Here is a 26,953-nt window from a genome sequence, read left to right as displayed (position 1 = left end):
TGCCCCCCTTGTGTTGATAGTGAATTTTTCCAATTGCATAGAATTTAAAACACTGTTGAGAAAGGAAAATGAGAATTATACAAGTATAGGCTGGCTTCAGACCGAAATACATCAATTGTGTACTTGTTCAGACGAACTCTTTAGGGACTGGACACTATTTACACAAACGATGGGGGCCGGTGATAGGGCAAGACTTCCATTAACACTATTCACAAGGCAACGCCATGCCTACGAGATTAATACATGTCATAAGAAAGCCAGGAGTGCATTAACGTAGGAAATATGTGCTAGTCCCAGGCCACCATTCATTGGTCACCTTCAAGGCAAGAGACCCGAACTAAAGTCCAATGACGGCCAATTCCATAACGATGGGACAGCTGCCATCTGCTTCATCTCACACTGTCATGTTTCAGCCTTAAGTCTAAGGGAGTGTTGTTCCTTAAATCGGCTACTGGCGAGTTTGAGGCAAAGCCCAGTTTACTTAGTGGGGTTTCCACATCAAATCTTTCTGGTGTGGCCTATGAAGAATATTGTGGACCTCAAAAAGACAACCTAGACTTCCAGTTGTCTATAGCACACAGCTTGGGTCACCAAGGGCTGGATAGAAACTAGGTCAAAAGAGTCCAATTAGATTGGACATCCCCTTATGGAAGAGTTGCGGGGGAGGAGATGAGCCAGTCAGGGTGCAGTGTAACAACGATGAAACATACAACTTTCCTCTTGTTCCTAAATGTCCCCCCCTCCCCCCACTATCATGATCCCAATTCTACCTTACAAATCTGGCTAGACCAGGGGATGTACACTGGTATAGATAGGAACTGGAAACACAGGGAATCCAGGACAGATGATCCCATCAGGACCAGTGGTGAGGGTGGCGATGCCGGGAGAGTGGAGGGAGGGTGGGGTGGAGAGGGGGAACCGATTACAAGGATCTACATATAACCTCTTCCCTGGGGGATGGACAACAGAAAAGTGGGTGAAGGGAGACGTTGGACAGTGTAAGATATGACAAAATAATAATTTATAAATTATCAAGAGTTCATGAGGGAGCGGGGAGCGTAGGGGGAAAATGAGGAGCTGATGCCAGGGTCTTAGGTGGAGAGCAAATCTTTTGAGAATGATGGGGGTAATGAATGTACAAATGTGCTTTACACAACTGATGTATGTATGGATTGTGATAAGAGTTGTATGTGCCCCTAATAAAATGACTTAAAAAAAAAAAAAAAAGAGTCCAATTAGAAGCATAATACCAAGTATATTTTCCTCTTGGGTTCTATATAAATTTTGTTAAAGGGTTTTTTCCCTGATGGGAAGTTACTTTTCCCAGTTTACTCAACAACAGAGATATAATAACCTTCCCCGAGACATATATGCCTCCCTCCCTCCTTCTTGACTGAATTTCCAGTCAGGTTTCAATATGTTCTTAAGAATTACACACATGTGTTAAAACTATAAAGAAGAGACAGGGAACGATTAACTCAAAATTCCAGATAATAGTTGCCTGAAGTTGGATGGGAGAGGGTTGGCAGTGGAAAGGAGAGGAATGAGTTGGAGAATGGTGCTCAGGGACTTCAAAGGAACTTGTAATTTTCTATTTGTCAAGCTGGGCATATGCGTGTTTATGGTATTATTAATGTTTACATTGTGTATATCTATATAAATATTTATATAGCTTTTACAAAAATGTGCTAAGATATAAATAAAGTTGATACATCAAAGATATCTAGTTTATTCAACTTGTGTAATATTGATATCAGGAGAATAAAATTTAATATTTATGCCACTGTATTACTTTTTCAACCTGAATCCACAACCCTCCCTCCCCCTTTAAGTGGGTCAAGAGTAGATGCTCTCTGACTTTCTTCCTACCACCTCTGGGTTGCCATGGGTGTCTCGTCACCTCTCATGCTTCATGTCACCTCTGCCACTCATATCTTCTTTGCAGCCCAGCCACCTGTAGCTAAAGATGGTATGTTCATTGTGCGATTGGGTTGGAAGTGGAAAGCTATGTAACTGTGGTTGCCTTTGCTTAGCATTTGTGAACAGTGTTTCTCTATAAACTCTCGCTATCTGCTGAACAGATGTGTTATTTCCTGTGTTCTTTTAGGCTGGGAGCCATTTATTGAGCCGTGGCCATGCTCTGTGTCTTGGCAACAACAGGCAGCAAGTCGTCTCCATCCTCCTCGGCTGAAACTGGAGGCCAAGGCCAAACCTCGTCTGGATATCAATATCACTTCTGTACTAATTGGTGAGTAGAAACTGGTGGTCTTATGTACATACATTCCTGTCTGAAAGACTATTACTCTGGGTTTAGTTGATAGTTGAACCTGTAGCAGACATTGCTTCTTCAACTTGGGTTGTTCTCTGATGATTCTTCGCAGCCCAGTGCCCCAGAGTGGGCCGTCCAAGTTAATGTTACCAGTGTTTGTGCAAAGCTTCAGCTTCTTGGGATACATAGGAGTCAGTGTTGAACTTCCTTCTCTTAATCCTTGGCCCCTGGGGGCTTATTCCATGTTTTGATGGTGAGTTTTGAGTTACTCCTCTGAAACTAGTCACAGAAAAATTCTTACTAGGTATGATTTGGACCTTGTCTTCGTCACAGGGTATGTGTGGTCTGTGTGGTTTCTCGTAAGGTATCACATTGACCTAAGAAGAGGTCTTGGCTACAGGCTCTATCTGCCAAGCTAATGCTCCAATTCTGAAAGCTGCTTTGGCCACACTGAAATGACCATCCCTGGAGTCTATCTAATGAGTCAGAGCCACTCTGGCCTTCTGAAAGAAGAGTAATGCCTGCCTGTGCTGTGGGAACTCGAATAAACGTCTGAATTGTTGGTCTGCACAGATCTCACTTGGGTGGCACTGCGGTTGTCTCTGAGTGGCGACATGCACTCCTGCAAATCTGAATTTTCTCCAGTGTGTGTGGTGTTGACACAAATTTTCCAGTGCCCATTGCCTTGCCCCCATCAGAGTTAGGAAGAGAGAATGAATAGTCAAGTGAGACTATGCTTTTATTAATACAAAAAAATTAAAAACCATTGCATAGAGTGGTCAGATTGAATAAATTCATTTGGCTTGATATTAATAGCACTTGTGTAATAGTAAATTCCCCTCACCATGTTTCTACATTGTATTACTGGTGACGCCTGCATGGTTTCACACATCTGTTAATGTATAGGGTTATGCAGAGTTATAGCTGTACTTTGAAAAGCTGAAATAAATAAGAAATTTCTCCAAACGAAAGACTCATCTTGGTATTTCTGATGAGCATGTCTATTTTTAAAGTATCTTGCAGAAAATATCCTTTTCAGTGGTGCAAACAGTTGTTTGTTTTATTCCCCCCTTCTTCTTCCTTTCCCTTCACCTCTTCATTCCTTGTAATCAGCTGAATCCCGGAACAGTGCTGTGGCTTGTAATCATGGAAATGGCATTTTGTTAGCTAAGTATTGAGCCAGAAGGCCTCAAACCAATAATTCATGCCCCCAAAGTATAATATCTTAATTAGATGAAAAATTCTGTATCTCAATGTGTTGCATTACTAACCTGCTATCCCTGTTATAATTTTCCTTTAAAATAAAAATTGTCAGCTGGATCTCAACCTCTGAATTTGTTTTTTAATAGTCTTTTCACTGGCCTCTCTATCTCCAAACTCTCCCCCTTTGCAGGCTTGCCATAGCTCTCTACAAATCAGTCCATTCTCTCTTCTAGACTTCTTTGTTGTGCCTGTCCTCCAGCCTATTGTGCTAAGTCCACACCAGAATGTACTGTCACATCTTACTGTCTTTCCCTCCGCCTGGACTGTCATCTGCCCTGATCCCATTGGTAAACTCTCAACTATGCTCATTCTTAAGGGCTCATTCAACAGCATCCCCCCTCTTTGAAGATTTGTCTGAACTTTTTCCCCTTCACCCCCTACCTTCACCCAAACATACATACTTCCATCAAAGCCAAATAAATCTCCCTCCCTCTGTGCTTCTATCAAATTTGGTTAATATCTGTCATTGCACCTTTCACTCCGTGACATATGTTTGTGGTGATGGTCTTTTTTGTTAACAAGAATCTCTAGGGCAGAAGTTTTCCTAGAATGTAGCATAATGCTTAGCATGTAGTAAGGAAGGCGCTCAATAAAAACTTGTATTGAATTGAATTGAAATGATTTGATCTGAACCCTCAGTCTTTTACACTTCCTTTGGGACTTTTTTTCTAGACCAGTATATAAGTACCAAAGAATCGTGGATGGCAGATTACTGCAAACAGGACAGGGAAATGGATTCAGCCAAATCAGAAGACTGGATGGGCTCTTCAGTGGATCCACCGTGCTTTGGACAAAGTAAGAATTTTCTCCACAAATGTCTAATGAAATCACTGCTGAGCAGGGTGTCACTGTGAAATCGAAGTAGAGCCATCCTTCTCTCTAGAAAAGCGGTCTTTCTTCTCTAGTTCTGTTCCAGTCTTTGCAAGACATACTTTTCTGATAGGAGCTGCTGAGCTTTTAATACGGCTTCTAACTCCACTTTTGTGGAGAAGAAAGGACGTGCAGCAAACAATTCCTCCATTCTTGTCATGTTCCCTCTGAACCGGTGCCTGACAATGCAGCGGAGAAGCCATTGGTGGGTGTATTTCACTTTGCAAAACTGGAAATTTTCTGATTGATTAGATTTTTTTGACTGTTTAGAATTTTTAAGTCCTCTAAACCTAGAGATGTAGGGTTTGTATATGTTCTTGTATAAGGGAGAGATGGCAAGGTCTCATTGGGGAAGAATATTTTTTAAAGGGGACCCTGTATTGTTCACAAAGTATAAAAGAATGTGGATGCCCAGCTCCTTGAAGAAAGAGGAGCTGTTTGTTCTGTTAATGATGTTTTCTTTCCTTGTTTCATGCCTCACCACTGAGCTCTTTTCTTTGGAGCTGGGGAGCTGGTGATGGACCACTGCATGACCCCTAGTTGTTCCACATGCCATTGTCATCCCAATCCAACACAGCCCCCGCTCTTTCAGTGTGAAGTCTTTTGGGAGTCTTGGCTGAACTTCACATAGCTCATGAATACTTGAATATTTCATCTCTGTAACCGTGTCATGGGAAGATGGGGTCTCTTAGCGTATGAAATATTTGAACTGGTTCACCTCTCCAAGGGGTGTGCAAATGAACTTTCTGTCTCTTGTGCTTCTAGAAGGACAAAGCAATGCCAGCTGTGCTTGCTCTCTCTGTTCCCAGGCTGCTGCTCCTGAGCCTCAAGGTCGTTGCTCTAGGAGCCAAGGCTTTCAGACACCATCAGCTCCATCTGGTCTGCTCTTCTAGCCTTGCCTCCCAATTTGTGTGTCAAGAAGATATAACGGAGTCTACTTAGAAGGCTCTAAATAATCTCTCTAATATGCACCATGTCTGTGAAAGCGTTTTCTATAGAACATTGTTCATACTAAGGGAGCTTAAATCCAGAGGCAGTGTAAACACTTTGAAAGCCTAATCTTCAGGATTCTGAGGAAAGCTTTCCTTTTGTTTCTCACTCACTCTTTTGTTCTTTTTTCTTTTTCTTTATCCTGTTTCTCTCTCGCGCTTTGGTTAAAAAGCTCCCTTTTATCTATGTTAAATGCCAGCGATAAGTGAAAGCTTATTTTTTTCTTAAACATTTTTATTGTCATGTAGGTTTAAAAAAATGGAGATATAGCTGGAAAAATTTTTTAATTAGATATAACTGAAAATACCGAAATAGCCGAGCCTCTTTTCTTTCTGGAAATTCCTAAGTGGTAGTATAGCAAATGGGATTGTGTTCTTTTAATAGACCTTTTCACGTGATGATTGGTTATTCGTTTTTGAGTCTTTAGTGAACCGATCATCAACTTTTAAGGTCTTTCTTAAGATCATGTTATCATGCCCTATAGAAGTTGTGCTCTTTATTCAAGCCAGCTTCAAATATGAATCCTTAAAAGAGAGGCTCTTAATATGAGAGTCTGTCTAAGGGAGATACTGATTTCTTACTGTTTCTTTAGCAGGGAAAGAAACTATTGACCTCATTTTTGACATAATTGCCGGCCTTGTTAAATCGGGGCTGAGATTCAGTTCCCACAGGTAACCCGGATGGCATGTCATCTTATTGAAGTTGTTGGTTTTAGATCCCAAGAAAACGTAACAAAAATCTCAAATGCAACTATTCTGAAGCTTAATTAAAATTTAATTTCTTAATTCCATTCTTAATTAAAATTTAAGCCGTATGGTGTGACAACTCCTTATTAGAGATTATTTCAGTTTGGAAGCACACTGGCTTTTTGCTATGAAATCTTGAGAACCTTGGGGGATTAACATTCTACATACTGGGCTTTTCTAATTTTGAATGGAGCAGACCCTGCTCAATCTGTGCTGATTGAATTTTGTGATTTTTCTGTGCCACTTAAGAAGACACATGCTTTCACATAAAAATCCTCAAAAGCCTTGTCCATTCCTTTCTAGAGAATGCTGTGAATACATTTTCTCCTCCCAGTTCGAGGGCGGGGGTGGGGAGGGGAGTAGAAAAAGCATGTGACTTTGACACAGCTGCCACCATAAAGGCCAGAATAAAGAATGTCTTCTCCACTTTGTCAAGTATATTCTTAGCGCTTAGTCATCTCTGAAGGGAGTGAGCCAATAATTGCATGATGCTTGCTATTTTGACAATGTACTCTATTTGTGCAATGTTTTGGAGGTGAGTCTTCTTATTCACTGTACTTACTCTGACCCTCTAACTTTGTCTCTCCTGTCTACCAGGCCTACCCCTTGTCTACCTTAGAACTAGAAGTACAGCCAGTCTGACTAACCTAGAGCACCAGATCTATGCTAGAGGTACAGTACAGCCAAGCCAGGGCTTGCTTTCTTTTCCTGTTCTAAGAATTGCCTTGTACATCGGTTTTCTGTGACTGAGAGCTGAATGGGGCACACCCAGTTGTGAGTACTTTGCATTAGTAATAAGAGCATTTCCAGTCACCTAACATCACAAGTAAGTGATGTTCTTATGCTGATAGCATCACTCTTCCATCTCCCTTAACCTTCAATGGAAATGGAATAAGCAACACAGTGTCCGATGCCAAAATATCTATGTCACTTCATTGGGATTTCCTATGTTGAAATACAAGTGCCCAGGGGAGGAAAAATCACCCTCCACCAAGCAGTGTTGCATGCCTTTGATGGCAGATGACAAGAAGCCTTCAAAAAGTTGATGGGAAAACAAAAAGTTGATGGGAACATTTCACTAGCTTCGGCTTATTTTCCCATAAACTTTTGAAGCACCCTTGTACACTGATTCTTCTGGTAATACAAGGATTTTTCTCGACGAGGATCTATAATAATCAAGAGTAGAGCCAAGGAAACACTTCCAGTTAATAATTGCTTACACACCAACCTTCCTCTCTCTAGAATTGAGTTTAGATGCTTAGGAGATAGAAGAAAAGAAAATGTTCTTTGTTTCTCTCTGTGACCCTTGAAGGTTTCTTGAGAATTTGGTAAGTGAATGTGGCAGTAAACACTATGAACGTTAAGGTAACATTTCTTGATGGGTTTGAAGACATGAGTTAACGTGAATGATTTGTTTGTACATGGCTGACATCAGATGCTTGGTCAGGGTGTGCTTTTTTTTTTTTTTAAAAGGCCACCTGAGTTTCATCTACCTATCTAGCAGAGTTCAGAATCGGGATATTGCTACATTGGGGCAGTATGTTTGCTTGTTGCTTCCCTTGGAAGAATAGATGTATGAGGGAGGGCTCATAGAGAAAGTCCAGGACTGAATTTTCATTTATTTATGAGTTGGTACTTGCAAGCTTTTCTATGTCAGTTACCTAATCTTCCGGGCTAAGCAAAGCCTTATTCCTGTTTCGCCAATGAAGACAGCGAGACTTAAGTGATTTGCCTTTATTCTCATGACCAGCTAGTGGCAGACCTAAGACGCTAATCAATTTCTTGTGGTCTCCAAACCAGGATCTTTCATTAGAGTGAACTGCTTCTGCAACAGGATACCTACCCTTTTTGTAATGGGCTGATGACTCTGTCAAACAGCTTTAAGGATTGGAAATGCCCTCACCTGGAGGCATTTGAAGCTGACTTTGGACCTGAGGAGCTTTCGGTTCTCTCAACCCATGAAGAAACAAGGGTTGATCTCTACAGGCAGATTTTCTGAGGCCTCCTGGGAATGCTATTCTTGAAAGACTTGGGGGTTTTGGCCTCTGAGGCCAAGCCAAAGACCGGCTCCCACTTAGGACCCTGATGCAGAGTTGTCAGATTTGCCCTCTGATGCTGGATCTGAGTTTGTGTGCAATCCCTGCAGTTTTATCCTCCGAGAAGTGAGTTCATGAAGCCAGTACTGCTGGATCCGATCACAAGGGCTTGGAAACCTGAGCAGTGGGCATGCCCCCACCAGTTCATTGCAGAGCAGTGGATCTGTGACTTTCTTTATGTGGGTTCCCAACACGTGATGCTGTCTTTCATGCTGATTAAAGCCACTTGCTACCTGCTCTTTCAAAAGCTGATTTGCCATGGGACCTAACGGTCTGGCTCACAGTGGGCTGTGAAAGCGCACAGGGCTGCTTTTCCTTGGGGCCTTTATCTCCAGGAGTAATAAAGGCAGTGCTTGCCTGTGCTCCTGGATTGGGAGGTGGTTTTCGGAGGGCTGCAGGCAGTGCTGTGTACTCTTTAGCTAGCTCTCTCATTTTTTATTCCCCCCGCCCCCCCTGTCCACAGTCTCACAGATACTCCTTAATTTTGTATTTGATGAGCACTTTTCCCCTTCTCCTTTTTAAAAGCAAATCTTGGGGGTTATGGGAACCCCCTGGGGTGAGAAGGATGGGTGTCCTACACAGGTTATCTAACAGAAGTATTTGGGTGTCTCTACTCAACTGATGGCAGAAGAGGGGGGTCTGTCTAGAGACTGCTGTGGTCTTTGGCACACATAGAGCTGGCACTACCGGAAACTGCCGGTTTTGCGGTGCCAGAAATGAACTCCCAATAACCATGAAGAACCAGAAAGGAACAGAAAGAAATAGATTGCACCTTCCCAGGTGGTGCTGACTTTTGCACTGTGACCCCAGGCCCCTGCTGGGGGGCATCATGAGGTGTGCTGCCACAGTTGCTCCTCCCTGCCCTTGGCAGCTGAATTTGGCTCTTCGAGATGAATCTAAATCTGCTCTAGCGTGCCATAGTCGACCCAGTGCCATCAAATTGATTGTGGCTCATAGAAACGTGGTAGCACGGAGTGGAGCTGTCCCGTGAGGTTGCCATGGCTATCGTCTTTACAGAAGCAGATTGCCACCTCTTTCTTCCATGGAGCACCCAGAGGTTCCAACCACCCAATTTCCAGTAAGTGGTCATACACTAACCGCTGCACCCCTAGGTTTCTTTTGGACTTAAAATTGGACCCAAATTACAATCGAGTCATGCCCTTTTTTGTTGGTGTGCACGTGTTGGGGGAGTGTATCACTGGAGGCTTCTCAGCACTGGACTCTGCTTCCTCGAACGTTCAGTGCTCTTACCCTTCCTGGCAGGGGAGGAGATGTGGCCCCGGCCAAGAGAAACAGAACCCTCTTCTCATGGAACAGCCGTTGTCGGTCCCAAGCCAGACCACCTATGGGCACTGCTGCCTACAGAGGTCCCCGGTCCCAAGCCAGACCACCTATGGGCACTGCTGCCTACAGAGGTCCCCGAGGCAGCCTTTGGCCTCTTGATTTCTTCGTGTTTATTGACTTGCCAATGCTCTGGAACTTGATGCCTTACAGTCTCATAGCAGCACTCAGTGCTGTGGTGGCTCGTGTGCTGCTGGAAGCTGGGTCACTCACTGGTGCTTCCAGTGCCAGCAGGGTCACCCAGAGTGAACAGGCTTCAGTGGAGTTCCCAGACTAAGAACTGATTACGAAGAAGGAATCAGCTGTCTACTGTGGGGGGATTGGCTGCTGAGAATCTCATGCACAGCATCAAACATTGTCAGATACCGAAGGCCTAATGAATAGAAACAGAACATTGTCAGAGTTAGTGCCAGAGATGAGCCCCTCAGGTGGAGGGCAGTCAGTACGAGCTTCTCAAAGTAGAGTTGCCTAAAGTGACAGGAATGGAGGAAAGCCTGTGGGAATAAAGGCTTCAGGACCACCACTTACTGATAAGGCACCTCTCAAAAGGAGAAGAAACAGCTGCAAACGGTTAATAATCAGAACTTGGAATGTACAAAGTAGGAGGTTAGGAAAATTGGAAGTTGTCAAAAATGAAATGGCACGCATGAAGATTATATCCTGTGCATTAGTGAGCTGAAAAGGGCCGGTATTGACCATGCTGGGAATGACACAATCAAGAGAAATGCTGTTGCATTGGTCGTCATTAGTGGCTATCGCATTACATTGACAGGGAGTTCTTAGAGGTTCAGGCTGGATTCGGAAAAGGACGTGGATCAAGGGACCTCATTGCTGATGTCAGATGGATCTTGGCTGAAAGCAGAGGATACCAGAAAGATGTTTGTTTGTGTTTTATGGACGAAGGCATTAGACTTGTGAATGCTAACAAACTGGATAGCCTTAAGAAGAACGGTAATTTCAGAACACTTTGTTGTGCTCATGCAGAACCTTTGCATAGTTCAAGAGGCAGTTTTGCGGACAGAACAAGGGAATACTGCATGGTTTGTAATCAGGAAAGGTGTGCATCCAGGGTTGTAGCCTCTTGCCATAACTAATCTGGATGTGGTGCCAATAATCAGAGAAGCTGGATTATGTGAGGAAGAATGTGACATCAGGATGGCAGGAAGGCCTATGAACAATCTTTAATATGCAGAGGACACAGCCTTGCATGCTCAAAGTGAGGAGGACTTGTTGATGAAGATCGAGGATTGCAGCCTTCACTATGGATTATGGCTCCATGTCAAGAAAACCAAAATCCTCATGATGGACCAATAGGTAACATCATGATGAATGGAGAAAAGATTCAAGTTGTCAAGGATGTCATCGTGCTTGAATCTACAATCAATGCTCATGGAGGCAACAGTCAAGAAATCAAAAGATGCATTGTATTGAGTAAATCTACTACACAAAGCCTCTTTAAAGTGTTAAAAAGCAGGGAAGTCACTTTGAGGACTGTGTGTGCCTGGCCTGACCTGTGGTATTTTCCATTGCTTCATATACAAGTAAGACTTGGACATTGAGTAAGGAAGACTGAAGGTAGAACCTATTGAAGGTAGAACATTGAAAGTACCATGGACTGCCAAAAGTACAAACTGATCTGTCTTGGAAGTACAACAGAATAGCTCCTTAGAGGCAAGAATGGTAAGACTTTGCCTTACATACTTTGTACATGGTGTCAAGAGAGACTGGTCCCTGGAGAAGGACATCGTGCTTGGTAAATTTGAGCAGCTAAAAAGAGGAAGATCCTAGACAAGATGCACTGACACCGTGGCTGCAATAGGCTCTAGCATCCCAACAGTTGTGAGGATGGCACACGACCAGGCAATATTTTGTTCTGTTGTACAGAAGTCTCTGGGTCAGAACCGACTTGATGGCACCTCACAACAACAGCAGCAGCAGCAACAAGTAATCAATATGTCTTCGCAGTTTCCCTGTTCATAGTTCATGTGAAAAGAAGCTTTTATATTCCTTCTGTAGCCTTCCTTGTACCCAACATGTTATACGGGGATTATAAACATGAGCTAAATTTTTATTTCAAAAGCTTTCAGATAGTGTAAAAGCTCTAATTTTTCAGGGAGCAAGAAAAGTATTAGAGACAAAGAAAGCATGTTTCATTTTGCTGTACCCATCTGAGCCTATGTGTATAATGTAACTTCAGGGGAATGAATTTTAAGTAAACATCAAAGTAAAGGCCTTTTGGATACATTTAAATAAATGTGTGGTATATCTGGCTATCATATGGTTTACCTCTTTAGACTATATCTTTTGAAGTAGTATTGGAGGACAGAGTATTTCCTGTTCTTGTCATTTCTGTTTCTCTCTCGATTCCAGTCGGGTCAGAGTCTGATGCCTCTTCTGGAGGGTAAGGCCCATGAGAGAAAGTGGCAGGTCAAGGTCTGGCAGAGGTGGTCCTATCTCTCAACCAGTTTTCAGAGGGTGGGGCCAAGTCAACCCTTAACAGGCAGCAAATACATGGAGCTTCCATTTGACATACCTGTGGCGGTTTCCTTTTCCCTCCACCTTCAGTCCCATTGCCCATGAGGCAGTTTGGGGCAGTGTCTCCAGGTAGGGGGAGGATCTTAGGTGCTCAGATAGAGGAGTGTGCTAATAGCCGTCTTCTGTTTGCTCCTAGCAGAGGTGAAAACCCCCAAGCGCCGGCAGCCCTTTGTCCCTTTTGCTCTCCGGAATCACACAGGATGCACTCTGTGGTTTGCCACCCTGACCACCACGCCCACCAGGTAGGAGCACTCAGCCTGTCTCCCTGTGCCCTCTCTGCCGTCGAAGCTGCCTGTGGCCAGGGCAGTGTGCGCATGAGTACCTTGCCTTGGTGTTGGAGTTCCTGACCGAGGCTCTGGTTCTGTATAGAATCTATAGTCAGAGAAGTGTATCTGAAATATCCAAATTATGATTTTGATCCTGGGGTGCACTATACAAGATGAAGTAAAAAAGTATTGCTACAGAATTGTAGACCCATTTACTTTTCTTTTTTAAAGAAGTATCCAGATGTGAAGCTTTTGTTTCTCAGCATGGACTTTTGAAGGGGTGTTCCATCTCTCTAAGCTCTCTCCAAAGGATTCTCTGCTCTTCAGCTTGCACCACATTAACATGCTCCTGTGACATCCCGGAGGGCGCACACCCTGTGTTTCTTAAATCAATGTTCTCTGAGTTTAGGGAATAAAAAGAAGCGTAAGGGCATAAGATGAGGGCTGTAGGGTGGAGGGGTAAAGTTTACCAACAAAGTCCTCATAGGCCAAGGCTCATTATCTTCTAGGATTTGCAGATATACTGCCATGATGGGAAAAATTCCTCAGCACAACTTTTCTGCTTTTTTCCTCACCAATACAGTTTTCGAATTTCTTAAAGCTTCTTCATAGTGAGCCCCATGATCATGCTGTGTCTTTCAAGAAAATCTGTCATGTTTACCTTTTGGAGTTCAACAAACAGTTGCCATTACTTGAGCTAGCCGCTCTACCGGGAACTTAATGGGCCCAGCAGATCCCCTCAGAAGCCACTGTTTTAATTGGACCTATTTTTAAAAGGCACCTTAACAAGACCTAAGACAAGTATATTTCTGAGAGAATTTACCTGCAAACCCCCCACCGATCAGAGACACATGTCTAAACATCTTTTGTCTGGTGCAGGTATGAACCAGAATCTCAGTAATCCTTTTTGGCTTATCCTGATGTTTAAAGGGAAATCTAATAAAGACATGGGTAGGAAGTATAGATAGAAAAGGGTTTCTTTCTTTTCTCCTCAGCCTCCTTTTTTCATCTCAGTCATAATTTTCTTTTTTTTTTTTTTTTAATATGGAACGCTTCACGAATTTGCGTGTCATCCTTGTGCAGGGGCCATGCTAATCTTCTCTGTATCGTTCCAATTTTAGTATATGTGCTGCCGAAGCGAGCGCAGTCATAATTTTCTTTAACTAATAGTACATGACTCTCCAAGTGAACATTTCTGTATTCTTCTTCCAAGACCACTTTCTCCCCACAAATAATGTTCTTCCAAACCCAAAACATAATCCGCACAGATGGATGTGGGTGAGGTTAAAAGGGAGGATAGCTAATAGCATCTGGTTTGGTTCCAGGGCTGCATTGTCTCACAGTGGGAGTCCAGGCCTTGTTCCAGAAGAGAATGGGACCTTTCTTGATGATGGCCACAATGTCAGTGAGTGGCGAGAAGTCCTCACGGGGGAGGAGATTCCCTTTGAATTTGAAGCAAGAGGAAAGCTACGACACAGGTAAATATAGTTTATTATTTTCTTTAAAAAAATCATACTAGCCCAAAGGTGCAAACAACACGTGTCCATCAGTAGATGAACAGATAAACAAAATGTGGCTCACCATACATGCTGTCATTGAGTCGATTCTGATCCATAGCAACCCTGTAGGACAGCGCCTCTGTGAGTTTCGAGACTGTAACTCTTTACAGGAATAGAAAGCCTTGTCTTTCTCCCTTGGAGCTGCTGGTGGTTTCAAACTGCAAACCTTGTAGATTACAGACCAATGTGTAACCACTACACCACCAGGGCTCCTAAGGATATTATTCGGCCACCAAAAAGTTCTGAGATGTGCTACAACATGGATGGGCTTGTAAAAAGCATTTTACTAAGTGAAATAAGCCAGACATCAAAGGACAAATGTATGATTCTGTTTCATATTAGGTATCTGGAATAGGCAGATTCATTGAGATAAAAGTCGATTCCTGGTTTCAAAGGACTGGATGGAGTAGAGGGAGGAATCAGGTATCATGTTACTTTGGGTTGTCTAGAGAGACAAAACCAGTGACACTCCTATGTGTAATAAAGAACTTTATGTATCAAGGAGTTAATTTTTATCAAGAAGAATATCCCAGGCCAGTCCAACTCAAGTCCATGGGTACGATGCTAGCTGGAACCCTCTTCAGACTCGTGTAACTGCAGGCTGATGACTCAGAAAAGGGAAGCAGGGAGATCATAGGCTGCTGGGTAGAGAGTCACATGGATCCAAGGTTAGTGGGAGCATGGCACAGCTCCCAGGGTTGGTGGGCCACATGTGGCCACCCCGGGAGGCAGATACAGAATCCAAGCACAAGGGGAAAGGGCAAGAGAGTCATCAAAGGTGATCCATTAATCATGTGGATTTCAGTTTTAAGATACATATGTGCTACAATGCACTTTCAGTAAACAGGTAGTTTCAGGAAGTAAAGCCAGTAATGATAAGATTCTCTGATTCAAGAAGGATAAGAATAATTCATGTACAGCATAGGTTTACAAAATTATTTTGCATACACCCTGCTTATGAGGGGGAAAAATAATCAGTGGCCCCTGGCAATTAAAATCTTTTATGCTACAGCTCATAATCAAGGTTAAAGTATAAGTACTTGCTTTTGCAATTCCCCTGGACCATTTCAGCACACCTCTCCCAGGAGCAGTATCACCCACTCTGCGAAGCAGAACTCATGGAACAGCCCAGTGAACTAAATGCAAAAGGTTATGTCCAATTAATGACTCAGAGATGACATAATTTCTCATTGTTTGCATGTATTTTAAAAATGGAAGGACTCTTAGTTAGTGGATAGTGAATAGGTTAAAACATTTTAAAAAATGTTTTTTTACCATTAAGGTGATTCCAAACCTTTAGCAAGTAGGAGTGCCCTGTAGTGTTTCCAAAGCTATAATCTTTAGGGAAGTCAATGGCTGCGGCTTTCTCCCACAGCATGACTGGTGGGTTAGAACCACTGACCTTTCAGCTAGCTTAACCACTGGGCCACCAGGGGCTACTTTTATGAGTATATTTAAGATTGAGTATTGGTCTAGCTTAAGAGTTCAAGACCTAGGGCTACCAGAAGTTAGTGTAAAAAATGGAAAAGGTAATGGAATTTTTCCACAAATGTTTTGAAGCCTCTTTGTATTCGAGTCTCTTGTTTGTCTTCAAGCTGAGGTGAAATTTAAGAGCTTGGCTCAAGCCTTCTACAGGCATAGGCTTCTCATAGGACCTTCAATCGTTGTATGCAAGCCTGGTCCCAAGTCAGAAGTTCCCTCTGTATACCCTCAACTCAGTACACACTGTACTTAATGGCAAGGCTATGGAATCCAAGCGAGCCCCCGGGGCCTTTGTAGGAGGTGAAAGAAGTTGAAGCAAAAGTCACTCTGTTGGGCACATGCCCTTGGAAACCAGGCTAGAGTTTCTAGAGATGGTGAGTTTTTTCCTGTTCTTCTACAAAGACTCTGGACAAACAAACTCTAGAGGAGTTGGTGGTATGTCTCAATAGACTGCCTTGTATCAGAAAAGGCTTTGACCTCTGTCACTTCTGTTTTTTGGTTTCCATGTTTTGTAACACATTTCATGTTCTACTGTGCTGCTTGAATTTATCAGAATAAATGTCTTCCTCGGCTTCCCCCCCTCCCTTTGGCACACTGGACCCCCATCCCCTCTCCTCTTCTTGTCATGTCCACCGTAAATCCAGTTCCCCATTTCAGGCTTCTGGCTTGAATTAGGCAAAATCGAAAATAGAATTAAATGTGCAATTTCCTCTTACTCCTCCTGTTCTGCCCACTGCCTTCTGCTCCAATCTTGTCTGAGCACCTCAGCCCTAAAGCTCCTAGAGCCTGTCTCACTAGAAGCCCGTCTGCAGTCATGTGGGGCTGAAGCCAACCAATGTGCTGTGGTGCTAAGTGAAGGAGGATACTCAACAAAGGAACCAAGGAGTTGTTTTATGCATTTCCAAGGGTGTGGTCAGATGGTTAAATTGCCAGCACAGCATCTGTTTACCATCCTATTGAAATGACTTTAGCTGATGTCATTATTTTATAGAGATTGGTGTGGGGCTGGGGGGGAGAGACACGAGCTAGTGTATAAGATTTGTGTGGCTTTTGCAGTGGCAGGTAGAAGGCCCTGCAGTCTTGCTCAGGCCTTACAAATCTTCCTATCTGTGGAGTAACTAAGTGCAAAAACCAGTGAAAAGATTGTCTTGATTTCCTTTGCATTATGCAATTATCTGAAGGGGTATCCAATTGGATTTTTATGGTATAGTAAATCCATGTAGAGACTTTGCTGGTCCTTTTTGTCCCTTCTTGAGTGTGTGTGTAATGTGGCTTTCTCTCTCTTGCCTGCTAGACACACCCACGACCTCCGGATCCATCAACTGCAAGTGAGAGTCAACGGCTGGGAACAAGTGAGCCCAGTGTCTGTGGACAAAGTCGGGACCTTTTTCCGATATGCAGCTCCAGATAAGAATTCCTCTTCTTCCACGGTGTGTGAAGAGAATGGGTATTTAATACGCCATTGTGCTGTGGCCACAGCCCGTACAGCCAGACTATCAAACAATTAAGCCTTGCTTGAGTGCAGGGGTTGGGCAACTTTTGGGATGGAAGAGCCAATCTTGTCCCGAAATACATTTCAAGAGCCAGAATTACTTTTTTTTTTTAACAAACAAAAGAAATCACCATTATCTGAAAATGAAACTATGCTAATTTTGTTTTTATTTTCAGTTTTACTTCAGAGCTATGTGTACGTTATTGAAAGAGCCCCCTATGGCTTGAGAGCAGCAGTTGGCTGACCCCTGCTCTAGTGGAGTGTTCTTATTCTTATTTCCCCTTGACTGAAGAGTAAGAGCCTTGGTGGCACAGTGGTTAAGTGCTTGGTGGCCGTTCTAACCAACTGCATGGCAGGCGGATGATGTGGCACTCTGCTTCAGTAACGATTGGAAACCTTACGGGGACAGTTCTGCTCTGCCCTAGAGGGTGGCCATGAGCTGGAATGAACTTGACGGCAACATGTAGGCTGCAGGTTATTCAGTTCTGTCATGAACATCGGAGATCAACATGGAGATAAGCCCAACCGCAGTTAATTTCAGTAGAAAATCTGGGTTTAACTTGGCATTAGCACATAAGCTCTCCCCTGGGCAGACCCATTTCCTACGCAGCTGGCCTGAGTGGTAGCATTCTAGTCCTCCAGGAGCAGTCGACTTTCCTTCATATACTGTCTCCTTTACCTTTCTTGTAATACTGTTCCTTGATTCCTCTGACTCTGTGTCCCCACACTAGGACACATGTCCCAGGTCACTTCTTTTCTGATCATGCACACCTCATATACTCCTGCCCCAGCTTTAGCTCAGCCTCCGGCTGGAAGGCAGCCTGGGAGAAACACAGGTAGCATTCCCTGATGTGTGTCATGAAAACAATTCCCGAGTGATGTAGGCACTGCTGATGCTCTTGCCCAATCGTCATCGTGCAATGGGTTTGGGGTGGTCAGTAACAAGTAAGAAAGGCAAGATCTCCTCAGGCTTGCTTTCTTCATGAGAGAGATTCTAGAGAAAGGCTGTTCTCCAAGTGTTCATGTCCAGTGTTTCTCTCTGACTCCTGAAGTTTCTTGGATTGAAAACGGCCTTTTTTCTTCATTACTTTTTCCTCCAAATCCATGTCAATGAAAAAACTAACTGTACCCTGCCTCATAGATATCTTTGAAATGGACTCGTGTTTTCAATACTTTGGGTGTTGTTAGAACAAATACAGCCCTGCTTTTCAAGCCTGCCTCCAGAGATAAGATGGGTTAGCTGCATCACAGGCCATATTACCAGCGTGTGTAAACTCTCGCCCTCCTTTCCAGCAAATGAATTTAGTGATGTCTGTTTTCTTAGGTCTGTGTTAACTCTCTGGCTTTTGGACTCTTTCTTAGATTGGCAGCCCGAGCAGCCGAACAAATATTATCCATCCCCAGGTTTATGTGAGTATGATTTTCTGTTCCCCCGATGATATCTGTTTGACTGTACACCACATAGCTTTGCTTCTCTTTTTATTTGTGCTAAATATGTATGTAACAAAACATTTGCTATTTTAATATATACTTCTGAAAGAGCAGCGGGCGTATTTTTTATTGCAATTGATCTTGACTCTTTGATTAGTGATTGCCTTCCTTTTACAGGAACTTGCGAAACAGTGCTTTTCACTTTAATTGGCACGTGAAACTCAGTTGTACTGGGAAGGAGGGGAAAAGGCACATGTTGTCTCTCAGGGCGCCTTTTCTTTCTAAGTTCAAATAGGAATTAACCCCTTCAGGGCTATATGGATTCCATAGGGTTGGGCCCAATGATCCTAAAAGTAAGAATGAATAATAGCAAGACCCTCACCTATTACCCTTCTTTTGACTCTTGAAAATTCATCATATGATGACTTTAAACATGCTTTATTTGGGTTTCTGTTTATAATTTCTCCCTGAGGAGTATAGATTTTGAAATGTGAAATTTCAGGCTGGCCTGGAAGCAACAACTGCCAGATTTAAAACGATTGTTCTTGGGCCTTGGTGTTGTTGCACTGGCTCAGCAGAGCTTGAACCCTGGTGATAATTGTGCTCAGAATTGTTCCCTCTGAAAACACTCCAGAAAATGATGGTTGGCTCTTTCATCTGGGCTTTCTGGAAGTCTTGGTTCAAAACATGGAGCTCTTCATTTTGTTGTTTGAGTAGGTTGGTTTCCACATACTGTTTGTTTTAGTAAAACGTTGGCAGTACGAAAAACCTGGCTGTGGAGCCATTTGTTTCCCCAATACAAAAGCATTGTCAGCATGTTGTGTACGCTTACTCTGAAAGTAATAGTTTTAGAAACTCTCTTTGGTGAACCTAATGTAGAAATATGTATATGAATTTTCTGGCACCTTGCTGTAGTACAAAATGTATCCATTGATTGTGTGGATGAACATATGGAAAGAAGAAAGTAGTGGCTGTAACCCAAGATCAAAAATAAGTTTCCATTCATTATATTGCGTTTCTGAGCCTTGATGTCCTGCTTATATAAGAGTGATTACAGAGCAGAACTCAGAACGTTACTGTGAAGAATGAGAGGCTTGTTTTGAAAGTTCTTTAAAATATAAGAGTTGGATTTCCTCTCGGCTTGTCGTCTAATAGTGTCTGCATCTAGAGAGTAGACTTTGGGGCATTGGGATGGGGCCAGGCTGGGAGGAGGGTGGATTCTTATTTGGTACTGTTTGGTATACTGTGCATACCAAACACAGGGAACTCTTTATAAGGTTTTGCAAAATCCTGCTGAAATGCTTCTGACCTTTCCCTGTAGTTGTTTTGGGTGAACATCATATGCTCTCCAGGAGAGTTGGAAATAAGTCCTGTTCACAATTTCCTAAGGACAGGACCCTAGGGCAGTATGAATGAAGGTGAACCTCTCTCCGATAATCTTACTAAATTATAAATTATAGGAAGTTTGGAAATTTTGATTATCACTTTCTTAGGTTAGATTCTTTATAATGTGCCTCGAGGCCCAGGACTATTTTTCATTGTGATACATGTTGTGCTGTCACATCTGAGTATATAATTTTAGAAGATATGAATGGTTAAATTGGCTCTTGTTAATAGTGTGAGTGTAGGATGTTTATTTCCATTAAAGCTGACCTGTTTTAAGGTTTAATGGCTACCCTTCCACTGGAGGCTCTCGTCATAAAAAGATGCTTTTGATTTAGGCATTCTGTGCACTAGTGATATGCTTTACGTGTTTTTTGTTTGTTTGCTTTCCCCCCCAAAGCATAGCCATGTTCTTTTTCTCTTTTCCCTAGTTCTCGTCTCTCCCACCTGTCCGGGTGGTATTTGCGGTGACCATGGAAGGCAGTGCTCGGAAAGTGATCACTGTCCGTTCAGCCCTTATTGTCAGGAACAGACTCGAGACACCAATGGAACTAAGACTGGATAGCCCTTCAGCTCCAGACAGTATGTTCAGAATGTCTAGATGAAAGTAAATGCTTGATAAACATTTACTGACTGTTTTCAGGGCCCTTTCTCCCGAAGCAGTCAGTGCATGCTCCTGTCTTCCTTATCCCGAGCGCTGTTATCTTTGGGGAGGAGGGCCATTGCCTCCAGTGCTAACTCAGGCTTGTTTCTGTGACAGAGCCAGTGGTGCTTCCAGCCATCATGCCAGGGGATGCATTTGCCGTGCCTTTACATCTCACTTCTTGGAGGCTACAGGCTCGACCCAAAGGATTTGGTGTTTTCTTCTGCAAGGCTCCCATTCACTGGACCAATGTAGTGAAGACCATGGAAGTCAGTAGCAGCAAGCGAGAATGCCACTCTGTGGACACGGAAAAGAACCGGTTCTTCAGGTATGCACCTCCAACAGCGCCGTGTAAATATTACCCTTGCCCCGCCTTTCAGGTCGACTCTATTAGCAGTTTTTCTCAATGGACATTAGCTAGTCAGTTGCACCTATGTAAAACCCTACCATTCTTATTTCTTATGTTCATATGTTAAAGAGTTCATAAGATATACATAAAGAAAGTGGTGAATTGTGAATATTTTGTGTTTGTTTTCACCACAATTAAAAATAAGTTTTCAAGGGGAAGTTGCTTGTTACATAATATTTATGGAGAAACAATTAACAAATACATTCCTCACACACAGAGAGAAGACATGTAAAGAGGGAAAAACAGTAACACCAACACAAAGCTAGTCTCTTTCCCAAAATGGGAATCAAAATCTTGGGCTTATGAGTTTTTAAATGAGAGATTTCCAAGGAATTTGAAGGTTCATGCACCTAGTGCTGACTTTCTTGGGACTTTTATAAAACCATGTAACCATCACTCAAAATTGAGTTGACTCATATCAACCACATAGGACATAGTAGAACTGCTCATAGCACTTCCAAGGCTATACGTTTTTATGAAAGAAAATGAGTAGAGCAGCCACAGAATTTGAATAAATATTATTTATGTGGAATTTATGAGAGATTTCTAAAAATAAACAATAAAAGGATTAAAAAAACCTTAAGAATTTACAAAGTATTTGAACTTACAGGAGAAGATATACAAATGGCCGGTAGACACATGAAAAGATTCTCCATATCATTAATTACCAGGAGAATGCAAATCAGATTCTAGTGAGTAACTTTACTCTCTAGAATGGCTAACATTGAAAGACTGACAGTATCAAATGTTGACAAGGGTGTTGGTCAACTAGAGCTCTTGTATGTTTATAGCTGGTGGGAATCTAAAGTGGTACAACCACTTGGGGGAAAATGTTTGGTTGTTTCTGTAAAAATTTAAGACCCTATGACCCAGTAGTTTCTTTTCTTTTCTTTTTTTGACCCAAGTAGTTTCACTCCTAAGAGAAATGAAAAGTATTTGACTTCCGCCTCATCTGTAAAAAAAAGATGTGTAAAAATGTTCATGTTACCCCTAAACTGGAAGCAACTCACAAGGCTCTCAACAGCATAATAGATACATGAAGATTGGCAAATCCCTAAAATGGTATATACTAGTAGGCACTGTGATCATGAGGTGTCGATGGGATCAGGTAGCAGACATCTAAGACCCAGAACAAAATCATACCCAATGTGAAGGGCGGGAGGACCTACATGGAGTAGAGACCCAATGCCCATCTGTAGACAATTGGACATCCCCTCACAGAGGGGTCACAGGGAAGAGATGAGCCAGTCGGAGTGTAGTATAGCACCGATGAAACACATGATTTTCCTCTAGGTCTTTAGTGCTTCCTTCACCCCACTATCATGACCCCAATTCTACCTTACAAATTAGACCAGAACGTGCACACTGCTACAGATAAGAGCCTGAAACACAGGGAATCCAGTATAGATAAACCAGTCAGGGCCCACAACGAGAGTAGATAGGAGGATTAGGGGAGGGTGGGGGTAGAAAGGTGGAATGGGCCACAGGATCAACCTATAACCCCCTCTCAGGGGGACAAACAATGGAAAAGTGGGTTAGGGGTGATGGAGGACCATGTAAGATGAAAATAATAATGTATAACTTAATCAAGGGTTCATGAGGAAGGATGGATGGGGGAGAAAGGGGGAAGAAATGGGGAGCTGATATCAGCGGCTCACGTGGGAAGAGAATGCTTTGAAAATGATGATGTGCAAATGTGCTCGACACAAAGGATGAATATATGAATTGTGATAAGAGATGTAAGAGCCCCAATAAAAGTATATGATAAAAAAGAAAAAGGATATGCTGCTGATATAGTAGTTTTTTAAAAATTAAAATTTTTGGAAAAAAAAATTTGTTGTTATAGAGAATATTCACAGTAGCCCATGCACCAATTCAACAATTTCTACATCTGTACTTCATTGACATAGATTGTATTCTTTGAATTGTGCTCTGTTCTCGGCCTCCTTTTCCAAGTTGCTACTCTTTCCTGAATATAAACACATTGCCTCCTAATTTTCTTATCTAATCTTTCAAGTTGTTGCTCTCAAAGAGCCCCAGCAGATAGATCTTAAAAGAGCACAGTGCTCAAGGCATGTAGTCTTGACTTGTTCAGCAAACCTCTTGTTTGGCTCTGAGAAAACTTCAAGGATGTTTTTGGTCTAACTTTTTTTAAAAGGTGTAATTGTAATTTCAGAGTTTTATTAATAATAATGTTTATTTTTTTCAAATAATTTACCTTTCCACTTTTTTCTAAGATCATTTTATTGGGGGCTCTTACATCTCTTATCACAATCCATCAATTTTATCAAGCACACTTGTGCATATGTTGCCATCATTGTTTTCTAAACAAGCTTTACCTTTAAGGATGATCTCAGGGCAGTAGGTTTGAGGGATTCATCTATTCTCCATGAAATTGAATTCCATGAGAATTTGAAATTCTGTTTTGCATTTTTTCCCTTTTTTTCCCCCTCTCCCTTTTTAATCTGGATTTTTCGATAGAATATTTGATTAAAATGTTCAGTAATGGTAGCCAGGCATCTTCTAGTTCTTCTGGTTTCATGGCCAAGGTGGCAATTATTGTTGGAGGCAATTAGCCACACATTCCATTTCCTTCTCTCATTCCATGCTCCCCTGCCTCTCTTGTTGAACGGAGACTAATGGTTGTGGCTTGAATGATTACAGTTGAGTTTTAGTGCACGAGGATCCAGACGTAAAGAGTGGTACACGCTGCATGCTCCATTTATTTACAGTTCAAGAGCAGGAGAAGCCATAGTGAACAGGGAAACAAGAATAGGACAAACTATCAAAAAGTGGTTGCTTGAATGATGGGAGAAGATATGAATGAAAAAGGGACACGAGGACATTTTCCGGGGTAAACAAAATACTCTCTTATTTGTTTGGATAGCGGTAGTGGAGGTTGTGGTTAGGGACCATTGGGTCGGTTCCCACTCATAGCAACCCTCTGCACAATAGAAGGAATGCTGCCCAGTCCTGAGGCGTCCTTATGTTTGGTGGTTATAGGTGTATATATAAATTGTTCAATATAAAACTGAACATGTTCAGAATAACACATTTTATTACATAGTATACCTCAATGAATGTATTTGGATTAAAGATTATAAATATCTTCCTGAATTAATTGAACCATTTTGATATATTTTCTTATTTATAGCTTAGGGGGGGAAAATTCAAGCTTTTCAAAATAAGCTGATGGTTTTCACGCCATTTTGTGTTTCTCTCTAGGTTTTGTGTCGCTATAAAGAAAGAGAATTATCCAGATTACATGCCCTCGAGTATATTTTCTGACAGTGCTAAACAGATTTTCAGACAGCCGGGGCATACCATTTACCTCTTGCCAACCGTGGTCCTATGCAACTTACTGCCTTGTGAACTCGATTTTTATGTTAAAGGGATGCCCATTAATGGGACCTTAAAACCTGGCAAAGAAGCAGCTCTCCACACAGCTGACACATCCCAGAACATTGAACTGGGTAAGGAAGTCATCACGGGCTTGTTTATAATAATGCTGTAAAAATTACAGTGATGTTGTTGGGTACATTTTATAAATACTTCATTTTGTGAATATCTTGTAGATATCATGGAGTAAATGTGGCATGTGTAATATCTCAGTAACCTAGCTCAAAGGAATTAAAGGAGCTTTAAAAATCTAAGAAAATTATGTAAAGGCAAAATGGAACAACTGCGCAAGATTCACAGGGGAAGCACTCACCAGAGCCCTTTTCTTATGTTCCTCAGAAAGTGTGTGTGACTACAACCAAGCTCACTCCCATGGAGTCGATTCCAACTCATAGCGACCCATAGATAGGCCAGAACTGTCCCTGGGGCTTTCCGAGGCCGTGTTCTAACTGCTGACCGACTCTAGTTAGCAGCCCAGCACGTGGCCCACTACGCCACCAGGATTCCTGTGTGATTGTAGGGAAGCCGTTGAACCTTTTACAATCAGACTTTCTCCTCACCCGGTTCTTGTTGGTTGCCGTCAAGTTGATTCTGAGAATAACGCCATAGGGTTTTCCATTTGGGACCAGATCTCCAGGCCTGGTTTCAGAGGAGCCTCAGAGTGGGTATAAACCTCTGGCCTTTCAGCTCTAAGTAGAGTACTTACCTGTTCGGGCAATGAACAAAGTCCTATGCCATTCTGTTTCAGGGAAGGGGAATCATCTAGTAAGTAAGCATAAACATGTACTATACTCTGGGCTGCATGCCAAGCACTTTCACATACATGATCTTATGTAATTCTTACAGCGCAACAGGTAGTTATCTGGCCCATATTAATGAAGAAATTGAGGTTTGGAGTGTTTATGAGTGAAAAGTGATTTTCAGTCGTAGGGGTGGTTGAAGCCAGGTTAGAGAATCTTATACGCTGTACTCAAAACAAAGAGATTCTTCCGGAACTGTCTTGCAGCAACTGTACATGGCAGAGTGGAACGGCTCCTATAGGGATGTTTTTAACTAACTTTTAAGAGAGCAGATTCCAACCACCGACTTCTAGTTAGCAGGCATTGTGTTATATCCAAACCTACTGTTTGAGATGCTTCTGATTCATAGCGACCCTCTATAGGATTTCTGTGACTGTAATCTTTACAGGATTAGGATGGCCTCATCTCTACTCCGAGGAGCGTATGTTGGGTTTGAAGCACTGACCTTGTGGTACAGTCTGATGCTTACCCATCAGTGCCACCACCTAGAAACACTAAGATATATTTTTCTTTTTATAGTTTGCAGAGTGCTTTCACTATAATATTTCCTTGGATTGTCACAGTAGCTCCGTATCTATTATTTTCATTCAGCTTACAATGGGTCCCCTATTGACACGCTTATATTTCAATAGCTATATAAACCCTTGGCCTCAATTTAGAAAAGAAAAATAGTGCAATGCTAGTTGTACATTCTAACAAAAAATTAGACTTTGTTCTGGTGGTTAAATAGATTTCTATTATATTTGTTCAACAAATCTTTATTGAGCTAAGTGGATAAAATGGAGGTGTCCTCCTACTTTCTTGCTGCTGTGTTTCGCTGCATCCTCTCTCTTCAGGGTCAGGGTTTGTGTGCAACTTCACTTTAATAACAGCCTTGCTTGTCCCACGTCACACATCTACTAAGGGCAGCCTGAAGATTTGACGCCAGGCCGTTTGGCTGCAGAAGCTCGGCTCTTCCCCTCTGCTTGCAGTTACTGCATTCGGTACCCGGCACAGGGCCTGATGTATGGTTGCTCGTGTTGTTAGTTGCCATTGAGTCAGTTCTGACTTGCGCAACTTTATAACAGTATAACAACAGTATAACAACTGTTGTCCCACCCTGCTACAACCTCATCATTATAGTGATTATTGATAACTTCCTTCCAATTATGCAGCTTAGGTGTCCTACTATGACTTTTAGACCCTCTGGCTTGCTTCATGTGTATGCTTAACTCTAGCTAGAGGACAATGGCAATGTAATGAGTATTTTGTTTGTTTGTTTGTTTTGTTTTTAACCTGTTACATATGTTTGTTAGTTGCCATCTCGATCAGTTCCGACTGATAGCAACCTCATGTATAACAGAACGGTGTGTGTGTGTGTGTGTGTGTGTGTACCTACACACATACATAACACACACACAGTTAGGAATATAGCTAGTGGTTTTTCCAAAGAAGAAACTAGAGCCAATTGAGTTTGACTATGGCCTATTTTGGGAAAATAAGAGGAGGATGCAGAAAGACAATATTTTTTTTCTAGGGGTCTCGCTGGAGAATTTCCCGCTTTGTAAGGAATTACTCATTCCACCTGGAACCCAAAACTACATGGTGAGAATGCGACTCTATGACATCAACCGTCGGCAGCTCAGCCTTACCATCCGGATTGTGTGCAGGGCAGAGGGATCCTTAAAGATCTTCATTTCTGCTCCCTACTGGTTGATTAACAAAACAGGTATGTACAGGGGCTGATCGAGCAGACCTTTAGCTGTGGTCATGGGAATTCAGATTTATTTGCTCAACTAACTAAATGGAGCCAATGCAAATAGATTACTTCAACAGTCTAATCTGCTGAAACTTTCCTGCTTCCATAATAGAGGCTTAATCATGGTCAAAGCTGTCATTTTTTAGACAATGAACTAAGCTCACTAGATACATTCAGTTTTCACCATTTCCCCCTTGATGATTTCTGTTTTCTCCCGCTTTTACCATTTGCGTGTGTCTTG

At 42.3% G+C, this 26,953-nt stretch overlaps 1 protein-coding gene and 1 non-coding gene across 2 annotated transcripts in view; one reads left to right on the top strand and one right to left on the bottom strand.

Moving 5' to 3' along the window:
* Nucleotides 1-26,953, top strand: part of VPS13D (vacuolar protein sorting 13 homolog D) — a 280,525-nt gene that overhangs the window by 99,887 nt on the left and 153,685 nt on the right. The window contains exons 37-47 of the mRNA XM_045298953.1: nucleotides 2,108-2,248; nucleotides 4,205-4,327; nucleotides 6,736-6,810; nucleotides 12,250-12,352; nucleotides 13,702-13,854; nucleotides 16,712-16,847; nucleotides 18,272-18,319; nucleotides 20,155-20,305; nucleotides 20,484-20,694; nucleotides 24,001-24,248; nucleotides 26,491-26,686. Of these exons, the coding sequence (XP_045154888.1) occupies nucleotides 2,108-2,248; nucleotides 4,205-4,327; nucleotides 6,736-6,810; nucleotides 12,250-12,352; nucleotides 13,702-13,854; nucleotides 16,712-16,847; nucleotides 18,272-18,319; nucleotides 20,155-20,305; nucleotides 20,484-20,694; nucleotides 24,001-24,248; nucleotides 26,491-26,686 (1,585 nt within the window). The remainder of the gene's footprint in view (nucleotides 1-2,107; nucleotides 2,249-4,204; nucleotides 4,328-6,735; nucleotides 6,811-12,249; nucleotides 12,353-13,701; nucleotides 13,855-16,711; nucleotides 16,848-18,271; nucleotides 18,320-20,154; nucleotides 20,306-20,483; nucleotides 20,695-24,000; nucleotides 24,249-26,490; nucleotides 26,687-26,953) is intronic.
* On the bottom strand, nucleotides 13,415-13,521 carry LOC115872824. The gene has a single exon (XR_004048062.1). It is a non-coding gene; the product is annotated as a U6 spliceosomal RNA (small nuclear RNA).

Source organism: Echinops telfairi, unplaced genomic scaffold (genome assembly GCF_000313985.2).
Source record: "Echinops telfairi isolate 266 unplaced genomic scaffold, ASM31398v2 ScPeMD7_7457;HRSCAF=8495, whole genome shotgun sequence".
Classification (NCBI taxonomy): Eukaryota; Metazoa; Chordata; class Mammalia; order Afrosoricida; family Tenrecidae; genus Echinops; species Echinops telfairi.
This window is presented reverse-complemented; position numbering and strand designations above follow the sequence as displayed.